Genomic DNA, 12,713 nt, shown 5'->3' on the forward strand with positions numbered 1-12,713 from the left:
TTTTGATGGACTGCACCTGAAGGCCTGCCACTTCAGCTGGGCTCGATCAATAATACGCCATCACACTCACACATACACCCTACACACAGACACACAGACACAAACACACACACACACACACACACACACACACACACACACACACAGACAAACACGCAGACACACTTTGATATAGAGTAAATTGAGAAAGAGACCACTGATGTGGGCAGCAAACAGAATACAGTAACAACAGCCCACACAATGGCGGACAGTGTGACAGCAGTGTGCCGAAGTCATCTCACTGTGTGGTCAGAATAATTATCTCTTGCAAGAGTGTCTTTGTTGTACATGTACACCATTATACACTTGAACACGAACATGACAACAGCATAGAACTATTTACCTTTTCATACAATGTTTATTTATGTTTCCCTTTGAATGCACCATTGTGTTACAACATACACAATTTATGGTAAAGGAAGAATGAAAAAACACTCCTACAGTGGCAGTTATGATATGTTGTGTCTCACATACACATGGCCTCGCATAAGCTCAATTTGAGCTGCTGTAACCATAATGAGAGCAACACAGCCATCTGCACAGTATGGCACATGCTATTAGTATTACAGACATGTTCGTGCACATGCCTGCCCACCCCTTGACACAGAAAACCCAAGAATGAAAGACAAGTATAGCAAGACAGGAAGAAAGGAGGATAGGTAATTGCGTCAAAAGCAAAGGAGAAGAAAAGGGAGAAAGGGGGAAGTATGGTTGGTCCATGAGACGTGAAGAGAGATTTAAAGCAGAGGGTTGCAGATTCTTTTTTCTTTCTTTAGACATCAAAGCTAAAGACGTGCTGGAAAGGTGAGTGGGGAGAAAACAGACAAAATCACGATCTAAAAGTGAAAAGGCTGTATAGAAAAAACACAGTGACTGACAATCTGCATCATCTTCGTCTTTGATGTACACGCGAGTGTATTCACAAACAAACAATGCCAACTCATTTCCTTTCCCTTGTGTATTTGTCGTGGTCAAAGGGCAGCCTACTACCACTCCAGTGTCCCTGTTTTTACAGCTGTAAGGGTCAATCGGAGGTCATAAACTCAGTCTTTCAGCTGTCTGTCTAGCTCTAATCGGTGAACCAGACGTTTGCAACATTCCCAGGTCAACAGCCCCCACCAACACGCCCCTGGCCTCCCTTTCTGTCTGTCACACAACACTCCTTCTCCTCTCTGTTTTCATCCCTCCCTTCATCTCGCCAGTGCCTTGTCAACATGTCTGTCAGAGCAAGGCCTTGTCACTCCTGAAGGGGGATGCTTAACACCAGTGGAGCTCAGCTGAGCTCTCTCTAAGTGTTTCTTTTTGGTGGTTGTGTGTCTGTTTGTAGTAGGGGGCTAGTATAAGGAAAAGTTGGTTTTGCCGTGCGTGGGTGTATGGTACATGGATATGTGTGTATTTAAGGCTGTTGTCTTTGTACTTGGGAGTCTCTGTGTACGTTTGTACAAAGTATTTCTAGTATGTGACTTTGTATATTTTTGTATTTCTTAGTTTGGATGTAGTTATGTGTGTATGTGTATGTTTGAGTGAATGTGCAGCGACGTGTGTGCCAGCTGTTGTGATGTCCTCATTCAACCCCTTGGAGCCTTTCTTCAAGGCTGAGTCCTGTCACTTTTAAGCGTCAGACTCTCCAGACAAAGTATAGAGACGAGTGTGTACTGTATTTTATTATTAGACATGCAGTGTGCATGGGACTCGGCTGCCTCTGTGATATGACAATGAACATCTTCATGGCTCAGTATAAAAGTCTATTGTATATGCTATCAAATTACAGGTGCTCCTACTCCATGGAAATGTGACAGCGCAAACTGAAGATAAGCGGCAGGATGAGCATTTAAAGAGAGACATCTTGTTCCAGGAGAATGATTGTGTGTCCAGTAACATGCAGTGTGTCCTCCGATCCTGAAGGTGGTGGTACAGGCAGCCAGCAGAACATTCTCCATGAGGAGCAGTAGAAGATGCCGGCTCTGCCAGCACTGCTGCTGTCAATACGCGTCCTTTCCTTCCTGTTAGTCACCATGGTGCCAAGCTCCCTCACTCAGGCCCCTTTGCTCTCCTCCGTCCGAATGGGTGAGTGGCCGGCCGTCGATCCGTCCTTACTACACCTGGATTGAAAGGTTTCGCAACATACTTGTCATGGTTTGTTTCATCTCTGGTGCCTCAAAGTGTGGTTTGCAGAAAGAGATAAAGTGACAGCAAAGCACTTTGCCAAATGAGCATCAATAATTGATAATATAGCTATTGGTGTCCAAACTGTCCAGCAACAGCAACATATTTCCCCATGCAATGAGAGATTACAAGATCTTGGAAGAATTATTGAAGTAGTTTTGCCACAGGCCCCTTTGCTCCTTTGCTATATATATATATATATATATATATATATATATATATATATATATATATATATATATATATATATATATATATATGTGTGTATATATATATATATATATATATATATATATATATATATATATAGCAGTGGCAAAACTACTTCAATATATATATATATATATATATATATATATATATATATATATATATATATATATATATATATATATATAAATAAAAGCAGTATTGAGAATTAAAGTGCTTAAGATACTCTTCAATGTTTTAATCATCAGTGGCTTTCCCAGATTTATCTGTAAGAATCCACAATACAAAAATGAATGTGTCTCACCAGACACAATACTATAAACTGATGGAGTTAGATGAGAAGACCATTACCAATCTCTCCTTTCCTCTCTGCTTTTCTAGCGGCAATCCTGGATGACCAGTCTGTTTGTGGGCGTGGGGAGCGGCTGGCGCTGGCCCTGGCCAGGGAGAACATCAACAGTGTGATGGAGGGTCCGGCCCGAGCCCGAGTGGAGGTGGACATATATGAGTTGCAAAAAGACTCCCAGTACGACACCACTGACACCAGTGAGTGGAGCCGATGCTCGCCAAAGAGAACCAGTAGAGCAGATTCACCCAACCCATCAGAGTGATTAAGTCCTGATGAATCCATTATCGTCTAGTAGGGCATAGTCTCTAATTAGCACAGGCAGAAAGTGACCACTGAAAATACCAGGAGACTTTATTATTAATATGGACTATTCATATTAACAGTGACCGTTAGAGAGTTTAAAAGAACAGTATTTTACAGAATACCACAGGTTTTATTCCACTTAAAAGGGCACTGCTATTTTCCAAAAAAATACCAAAAAAGGTTCCCTTTTCTGAGGAAAATCCTTAAATAATGACCAGAACGATAAACCTCCACCACTTTCATGTGATTAGGGGCCAGTGAGGGCTTGTGCTGATTAGTTTACACGTCATTGGAGACCAGTAATGGGCCAGTAAGCTTGTCTCATTAAAAACAGTGGACCAGTGCCCTCCAGTAACAGCTGGCACTGCCTACTGTGCCGTTCACGACAACAACAAATCATCAAATACTAATACAGATCAGCAGCGCAGGACAGCAGAACGCACAGAGCACAGACGCTCCATGACATTTGTATTGATATATAGTTAAAACAAAATGTATGGACTAAAAGACAAAAGCAGTGCTGTTGAATCCAGTCACAGAGACAAGGCGCTCTGCTCCTATTCTAATAGTTCACTGACCCTGCCACAAGCTACTGGCAAAATGTCTATGTGTGCTTGAGAGGGGTCGTGTACATATGTGCATGCATGAAGTGTGTGTGAGTGTGTGTTTGTGTGTGTTTGTGTGTGTGTGTGTGTGCCTGTGTGCCCTTGACCAATGGGCAGGAGACTCTGATAGGCTTGTTTGCTTGCAGCGTTTTTTCGTCTTTGGATCAGAGAGCTCATCATCGTCTTACAGCTCCGACTTTCTCAGGCACGCTTGCAAGCATGCACGCACACACACCCAAACATGCACACACTCACACACACAATCACAGACACGAGCATACATAGGCATTTACACATGCATGCATTAACATACCTTTCTGCAGACACACATGCACATTCACACATGGTCACAGTCTAAGCACCCCCCCCCCCCCTCCCACACACACACACACACACACACACACACAAACAGACAGTGTCAGGGACTGAAGATAACTAATTGGGATGAATTAACATACCAACCCAATATGCTAGCAAGAAAAGCGCTGCTGACTATCAGAATACCACAGTTCAGTCACCAGACTCACGGCTGCTGTATCTGTGAAAGTGAATTTCCAGGTGAGTAGACATGAATAAACATGTACTTAGTGCACACACAATATATACTGTAAAGAAACAGGTTGTAGTCTCTGTCTGCTGAAGCAATGCTTCTCAAACCTTTTTGGGCTAGGGTCCCCTCACAGGAGAAAAGATTTTCCGACGACCCCCTTACTTATTGTAAAACCCAGTAAGCATATGCTTACCATATTACAACTATTCATGTTCTAAATCCTTTTAACCTAAATAACTGTTTCATGGTGATGAACACAAACACATTTGAATTTGAATCATGCCACTGCAATGTTGTTTTTTTTCATGTAATTAATTTTTCAAGTAATTTTTAGACTTAATATTTGAGTAAGTGCTTCAACTTAAAACTAATTAACTTATTGCTGTGTGTTTCATTCGTGGATTTGCCCAAAGCTAACTTGGTTGGGAGTATTAGACAGTATATTTGTTTTATTGAGGCAAATTGTCCTATGCACTTTGTAATGATACAGCACAATTTTATGATTCATAGCTAATTATTTATGACTCCTGGGGGTCCCACTTTGAGAATCACTGTGCTAAAGGATGAAAACCCTGAATACATGTCATGCTCAAACTTCTGTCTCTTATGATTACTGGCCAATGGCAGATGCTTGATTTAAAGAGAAACATGTTCATTTGCTTTCTTACCGAGAGTTCAATGAGATCACTCTCATGTCTGTCGGCTAAATCCGAAACCCCAGACTTCAGCCGGGTTAGTTTAGCGCGGCTTCATATTTATTGTACAGACATGAGGCGCTGGCCTTCTTATCTGATTCCTGAGAAAGAAAGTGAATAAGTGTATTGATCAGTAACACAGACTGCAGGCTGGTCAATTTGTCAAGCGTAAGACAGCCGATGAACACAGCTTGTCTCTTACTTTTAATCATGAATGTCTCAACACAGGGGAGACGTATGGGCCCATTTGATAAAACATATAATAAAATACACATTTTGGTTACGCTCAGTTACATGACTTATTAATGTAACCATTTAAATCCGTAGTTTAAAAGAATAAACAATATCCGAGCCTCATCTTTGCATGCATTGATTCGTTGGGCATTTGGGACACATAGTGGGGGGTAATGAGTGTCATTCTTACAGTTTATTAAACAAGCTAACACAAACTGTGCTCAGATAAATGTATCATAGACAAATGTGTAAGTGAATAATGTAATATATAATGTAATAATGTGATGATACAAAATGGCATTTATTAACTCAAGGCGACCACCAACCTGTTAGTTGTTCTAATGCTGAAGATATAATTAAAGCAAAAAGTCCTACAAATCTTTAAAATCTGTTGTCTAAAGAAGTGAATAATATTAGACAAAGCCTGCCATGCCTTGCTGTGGTCCTCGGAGTATTTATTGCAAAATAAGTTTGATTATAATGAGACGGATCGCGCCGCTACATTAGAATTAGCGGTTAAAATAAAATGCATCCTCTTTTTTTTGCTGCATTTTAACAATTTCCCCCAAAGTACATCCTCTACTGTAAGCCAAGTCTGTGCTGCCATCAAAATGAAGCAGAGCGAAAGGTGTGTTTCTGCATATCCAATATTTATTTTCCCTTTTCCCCTTTCAGTGTGTCAGATTCTACCCAAAGGCGTCGTCTCTGTGATAGGTCCCGCCTCCAGCCCCGCCTCTGGCTCTACTGTCAGTCATATATGTGGGGAAAAGGAGGTGAGTGTGGAAGATAAACACACACACACAAATATGTCCAAATCTGTGTGTATCGGTGTGTCACATGCGTACCGACATCTCGTATCTCCTCTCTGACTTATTACGCCTCCAAATTGCACACTTTATGATGCATGTATCTCAAGATTTGGTTCTCTTGCTTATTGGACTTCTTCTCATATTATTAACCATCAGCCACCTCTAACAAATCTTCCTTTAGCCTTGGAGCTTCAATATTCTGTACTATACTGTTTTGTCCCTGGAGTGTGTTTGGATGGGAGCTAATCAGGACACATTTGCCTTCCTTAATGTATCTCTATCCTCTCCTCTCTCCTTCTAAAAGATCCCTCATGTCAAGATTGGTCCGGAGGAAACTCCCCGCTTGCCCTACCTGCGCTTTGCCTCTGTCACTCTGTACCCTAGCAACGAGGACCTGAGCCTGGCCATAGGAGCCATCTTGCGCTCGTTCAGTTACCCGTCAGCCAGCCTGGTCTGTGCCAAGGCTGAGTGTGAGTACACATGCAGCTCTTTATAGGCAAGCAGTACATTATGTGTGACTGTGGGCTGTTTGTTGTTTAGGTGGGTGTTCTTGCGAGCTGATTCATCTCACGTCTGTGTGTGTGTGTGAGCGCGCGTGTGTGTGTGTGCGTGTGTGTGTGTGTGTTTGTGAATGCCTATGTGGGAGTGTTGGCACAATCATGCTACGGATATGACTGTTTTGCACTGTTGGACATTCATTTTGACGGTCTGGTCATGAAGTTGTGTCTGTTGTCAGAGTTCAGAACATGGCTTCATGTTGCAGCATTCTTTTTTTTTTTCTTTGCTGGTGCTGTTGCACAATGACGCGTATCCACCTCAGAGGGGTTTTAGGCCAAACCAATTTAATAAATATTAGTGTTTCAAATGCTTTCCAGCATTGGAAGAACTTAGGGCACATTGATTTAACTTGCCAGGCACTCAGAGAGCTTTATCATCACAGGGGATTGAGGGCTTAGTCACGAGCACTCTTTATTTTCATTTTGAAAGAGTGCGTTATTGATTTATTAAGTAATGCTCGAGAGTCGCCGGAATTCAAGGGCTTGGTTGGATGGTGACTGTAGTATTCAAACTAAACTTTTGTGAATAGATGCGTGTGATAATGAGCGGTTGTGCAGCTGTTCATGCCAAGTTGAACCGTGCAACAACTGAAGGGCGATTACATAAGGAATAAGTGGGACCATTAAAGTCTGTGAACACTTCTTGTGGCGTTGTGAAAAGGGTAGATTTTGACAAACAAAGAGCTGTAACAGCATGAAAAATTGATTCAGTCATTGAGATGCTTTTATTATCTCTGCAGCAGGTAGCCAGCCGCCTCGTGCTTTCCGGAAACTATGCTGAATTCCTTGTGGACTTGTCATTTCAGTGAACTAAAAGAGCTTTGAAATGGCATCAGACTTCTCTTTATCTTCCTTCCGGTTTTGATCATCAGTTGAATGTGCAGATAAGAGCCCGTCTTTCACCAGCCTTTTCCCGTCGTAAGAATTAAAGGCAACAGATCGCATCATCATTACTGTCCGGGTCAAAGGATTCAACTTGTATCGCTGAAGAGAGACTGAGCGATGTGTGTGTGTGTGTGTGTGTGTGTGTAATGTATTTTGCTTTAAGGTGATCTTTACAAGGTTATCGCACTCACAGACTCTGACCCACTTGGCTGCGTTATCTATCGCCATGGAGCTGGTTGCCATGGCTGCGGAATAGGTGCTAACCGCCACTCAACAGGCTTGTTCCACACTCTGAACGACCGTGTGGGTGTGTGTGGCATGATATGTGTGTGTGTGTGTGTGTGCGTTTGATATATATTTTTGAGTGCTTGGTTCACTTTGTCTGTACGCGTGCGTGCCGATCTGTGCATGTGTACGTGCATGTGTGTTTTGAGCATCCGTGTGTGTCTCTGCGTGTGAGTGGGGTTTTGGGGTGCTTGTGTGTGTGTGTGTGTGTGTGTGTGTGTGTGTGTGTGTGATTGTCTCTGCTGAGACGCTGCAGAGGTTCCACATTAGACAATGTTTACCACCAGCCCACTTGTTTTATTCATCTTGTTTACCCCGGTGCAGAGTGGTGTGTTCAAGTGAAGTAGACGTTCTCTCTTTCTTGTCAGTGAGGCAAGTAACATGTGAAGTCACACGTTTCATCGACACCATGAACTCATCCTAATTAAGTAACGCACATAGAAACAGGTTATTTTTGCAACACCGCGTTAATAGCGTTATTTACAATATTCCTAATTCAGCCAGTGGAATTGGAACAGATAGTCTGTTGGAGGAGAGTGAGTCAGAGATTTTGGGTCATTTCCGACATATCGCTCCGACATATGCCTGGGTCACAACGTGCTATCTGAGCCTAATTCCATTATGCAGTTTCCATGAGATGGATGAGGACAGCGAGAGGGAGAGACTGAGCGCAAGGAGTAGGAGATGGATAAAGACAGAGAGAGGTAACTAGAGCACAGGCAAAGACGAGAGAGATGGAGAGGTTAGAGCTTATGTGTGTGAGAGAAAATATGTGAAAGTGGGAGAGGGGAGGAGAGGAAGCTGTAAAGTGCATTGATTTTCTTCCCCTCCTTCTTCAAACTAATTAAAGTTTTGGCCTGGTTCAGTGATTACCCCACTGCTTACAGAGGCTTTCTCCTGCTGAAGGGCTCCGTGCTCTGCCTCTCCACCTCCTCCACTTCTCCCAACTCCTTCTCCTCTTCCTCTCCGTCCCCCAGATGCCTGCTTCACCACTTATTTACATAGCTAGGGGTGCTTTACTATGGAATTAGGAAACATCAGGGTAGACTTCATGGTAAAGGCTCATTCCACACACAATGTCAAGTGAGTCATAATCTCGTTTGGGAGAGGAATTCACTTTAAGTGTGTGCATTGTCTCAAATACTGTATTTCAGTCAGGCACTGAAAGTTTCTACTTTTTATTTTTATTTTTTTTCAAGGATTTATTTTTTGAACACATAATATTTTGCTCATGGTACACATCACTCAAAGAACTGAAAAGTTCTGCTTGATAGATGGGACAACAGAGTGAATTACAAAGCACTCAAAGAGCGCATACCTCTGCCAAGGCTGAACAACTCTCTAGATTTATTATTCTATTAATAGAACATGTTTAGAAATTTGTCACACTGATTGGCTGATGGCTCTCATCAATTTTAGAGGATACCTCAAACCTCTCTGGGAATATTAGGGCTTTGTACAGAGATGAATTTCAGTTGAGTCAGACTCATAAGTACTCTGTTATATTTCGTCATGTTGGTGTGTCTCCATATGGCTAAAATGTCATCTGATTTTGATGTAACACTATAAGCTTCATATGTACATTTATTATCTTGTTGCATTTAAAGGGGTTTGACATATGTTTATGTCAAAACAAGGACAATGTTGACTTTGTGTCGTCATCGTACACTGATTTACATCTACACTGAGTGGACTGTAAAGCAGGGGACCTCTTGTGTCGTTAAACATAGCTGATACAAATCATTACTCAAAAGAGAGTACCATTAGCATTGTTCTAAACTCCCTAAAGTCACACCAACATGTATCTGTACCTTTGCCTTCATCAGTGTGTCTGGAGGAATGATGAAAATATGTAAATGCGGTAGCCTGAAAGAATCATGTGGTGAAGAATGTGTCCTCACTGGTCACGCGTTAAGAGCAAAATGTAAAATGCTTTATAAATGGCCACATGGTGGAGCTACACAGACTAAACCAACTCGTTGTTCCATGGCCCCGACGCAATATTATGCAGCGAAAAGGCGCGGTACTGTTTTAAGTCTTTATAGTCACACCCATGGTGTCTGAAGGCCTTCACCGAACAAAACCTGTCACGTTAATTTTCAGATAGACTGTTCATTAACAGAGAAACAAACGTATGGCACTGGATTCAAACTTTCTTTGGTGGAGGTCATAATAGATGAACATAAGTCCTTCTATAAGAAACAGGGAATGCAGACACTGTGGACTCCACATTAAATTATGTTTAATTTCCTGGAGATTTAGACAACCCATCGATCATGCGATGCAAAATGACACAAATACATGACCACCCGATGATAAATCAAGATATTTCTACAGGTCCCTCAAAGCTTACATTTTGGAAATATGAGTTTATGTCTACTGATACAGACATTGATATGCAGCTCATCTGTGCTCTGGCTCTGCCTCAGGCCTGCTGAGATTGGAGGAACTGGTCCGCCGCTTTCTCATATCTCGGGAGACGCTGTCAATCAGAATGCTGGATGACAACCTGGACCCTACCCCGCTTCTGAAGGAGATCCGCGACGACAAAGTGGCCACCATCATTATTGACGCCAACGCTTCCATCTCCTATCTCATCCTCAAGAAGGTCAGTTCTCAAGCATTTATCTGAGATCTTCACAGCTGCACATACGTGCACAATGTGAAGTTGTATCCACTTACACACAGTAACAATTGCTTTTTTCCTCTCAAATGTACCCATTTGGGAAATACAGATTACCATCATGAAGGACATGCAGGGCTTCCGTCTGTCAAAACGATAAAACTACTCTCTCAGAGGCTGCATGTTTGTTGCCTTCGCATAATTAACATGCATTCTTACCTTATCTGCCCTCCAGGGCTGCATAGGGAACAGTATGTAAGCATGTCTGCCAGCAACAATCACTTGCACGCTTAAGAAAATACTTGACAAAAGAACATCTTTTGCTGGGTATGCGGTGCAGATGTAACCCGGCCTTATTCTGATTCATAGTACGGCCTGTGATGCCGATAGCCAGCGCACTGAGTCATAGTTTGAATGTGTATGGGATGTTTTTACTGGGCACATTGGAGCAGCTGTCTGCCCTCAGCGAAATGTCCTAGTGTTAGCCTGATGATGTAAAACCGTGATTAACGTATGCTCCCTCTCCTCCTGCTTATTCCTTTCTACTTTGTCCCCCAACTGTGTCCTTTGCTCCCTGCATCTCTATAATTTGCCGCCTTTGCCCCCCATCTTTCTCCCTCTATCAATCTTCCTACATCTTTCCACGGTCTCTATTTTTCCACATTATATAGCCCACCTGTCCCTACTTTCATTTTGTCATCTTAATCTCTCTTGCTCTTTGTCCCACAGGCATCTGAACTGGGGATGACATCAGCGTTTTACAAGTATATACTCACCACAATGGTAAGAGCTTACCAGTTCTACCCCTTCCTGTCTTCTGTCTTCTATTCCTCCATTTGCACTTGTTCCTCTCTCCTGCTCCTCCTCTCCTGTCCCTTTATGAACGAGCAGAGGTGCTAAGGCGGAGGAAGTAGGAGATAAAGGGAGGAGAGAGGTGACAGAGAGAGAAAAAAGAGAGAGGATGAAGGGTGGGAAGAGGGAAAGAGAGAGAGGGATCTGAGAAATGAACCCACTGTACAAAGATGTGGGAGTGCAGGTGAGGATGCCAAAGAAACTGAAGGAAAAGTGGTCTGAGGTGAAGGTGATGACAGACGTGAGGTCCCCTTTTTCTTCTGCCACCCGCCACCTTCTTTACACTTCTGGTGTTTTTGATCTGCCCCTTTGATACACTCACCTCCCCTTCACCATTTAAATGAATGTGTCATTTTTTTGCTGTGCGCCTGATTTTTAAAAAAAATTTTCTTTACATGACATGTTCTTGTGCTTTGGATGCCAAATCTTGTGTGTATATCTCTGTGAAAAATCTGCCATTCCATCAGCCTGTCTTTCCCTCTGTATCACGGCTGTCCCATTTTTATAGATGTCTATATCCGTTTTTCTCTCTCCATCTGAGATTAGATGTTGTCATCTCCCTGTTGACTCTTTTTCTTTATCTCATTCTCCTTTGCACAGTATTTTTTGTCAAAACACCCTCAATGCTCCTCCCCTTTCCTTTCAGGACTTCCCACTCCTGAGACTGGACGATATAGTGGACGAGCAGTCAAACATTGTGGGTTTCTCCATGTTTAACACCACCCATCCCTTCTACTTGGAGTTCATCAGAAGCCTGAACCTCTCTTGGAGGGAGGGATGTGACCTTACATACCCCGGCCCTGCGGTCAGTCTCACAGACACTCAAATACTCCTGCATGTGCACATTCAAGAGGGATTTTCAAAGCTTTGTTTGTACACCATATAACATTAAGCTACTTTATTCCTCACACTGATTCATGGAGCAGTTAAAGAGATTCAGCTAGTCTTTTGCTTGTACTTAATGGGTATTGATGTATCCATCTGTGTTTCCTCCCCACTGGTTTACTCATACCTCACATCTCTTCTCTCTCTTCTTTTCCCCGGCTCCCTCCCTCCATCCCGGTTAACCATTCAATCATCCCTGCTCGCACATCTTTTCTCATTGCATCTTCTCCCTTGACTCCTTGTCTCTCCTCATTGTGTTTTCATCCTTCCCCCGTCACCTTTCTCCCCCTCCGTTTCTCTCGTTTTCACTCTCCCTTCCACAGCTCTCGTCAGCGCTGATGTTTGATGCGGTGCATGTGGTGGTGGGTGCAGTAAGGGAATTGAACCGCAGTCAGGAAATTGGAGTGAAGCCACTCAGCTGCAGCTCACCCCAAATCTGGCAACATGGGACCAGTCTCATGAACTACCTGCGCATGGTAAATGCTTGAAGTATTATAAAATCACCTGCTGATATACAGCATGCTCATACACAGACATGCATTTAAATATGAGTTTAGAATATGGTCTCAGTTTGGTTGAATGTTGTTGATTGTCTGCACTTGTGATATTTAAATACAATGTAAGCAAATGTTTATAATTATTATTTCCCAAAGTTTGAGGTTACAC

General features: G+C 42.6%; 1 protein-coding gene across 4 annotated transcripts in view; it reads left to right on the plus strand.

Moving 5' to 3' along the window:
- Window positions 1-12,713, plus strand: part of grik5 (glutamate receptor, ionotropic, kainate 5) — a 76,521-nt gene that overhangs the window by 43,046 nt on the left and 20,762 nt on the right. For all 4 annotated transcript variants that reach the window (XM_068569950.1, XM_068569952.1, XM_068569953.1 and 1 more), the window contains 8 exons: window positions 1,945-2,106; window positions 2,797-2,961; window positions 5,827-5,924; window positions 6,265-6,430; window positions 10,117-10,295; window positions 11,040-11,093; window positions 11,809-11,967; window positions 12,371-12,523. In XM_068569950.1, coding sequence (XP_068426051.1) covers window positions 1,995-2,106; window positions 2,797-2,961; window positions 5,827-5,924; window positions 6,265-6,430; window positions 10,117-10,295; window positions 11,040-11,093; window positions 11,809-11,967; window positions 12,371-12,523 — 1,086 coding nt within the window. In that variant the 5' untranslated portion in view covers window positions 1,945-1,994. The remainder of the gene's footprint in view (window positions 1-1,944; window positions 2,107-2,796; window positions 2,962-5,826; window positions 5,925-6,264; window positions 6,431-10,116; window positions 10,296-11,039; window positions 11,094-11,808; window positions 11,968-12,370; window positions 12,524-12,713) is intronic.

Source organism: Clinocottus analis, unplaced genomic scaffold, assembly GCF_023055335.1.
Source record: "Clinocottus analis isolate CAN_PGR_092001 unplaced genomic scaffold, fCliAna1.0.p SCAF_9, whole genome shotgun sequence".
NCBI lineage: Eukaryota > Metazoa > Chordata > Actinopteri > Perciformes > Cottidae > Clinocottus > Clinocottus analis.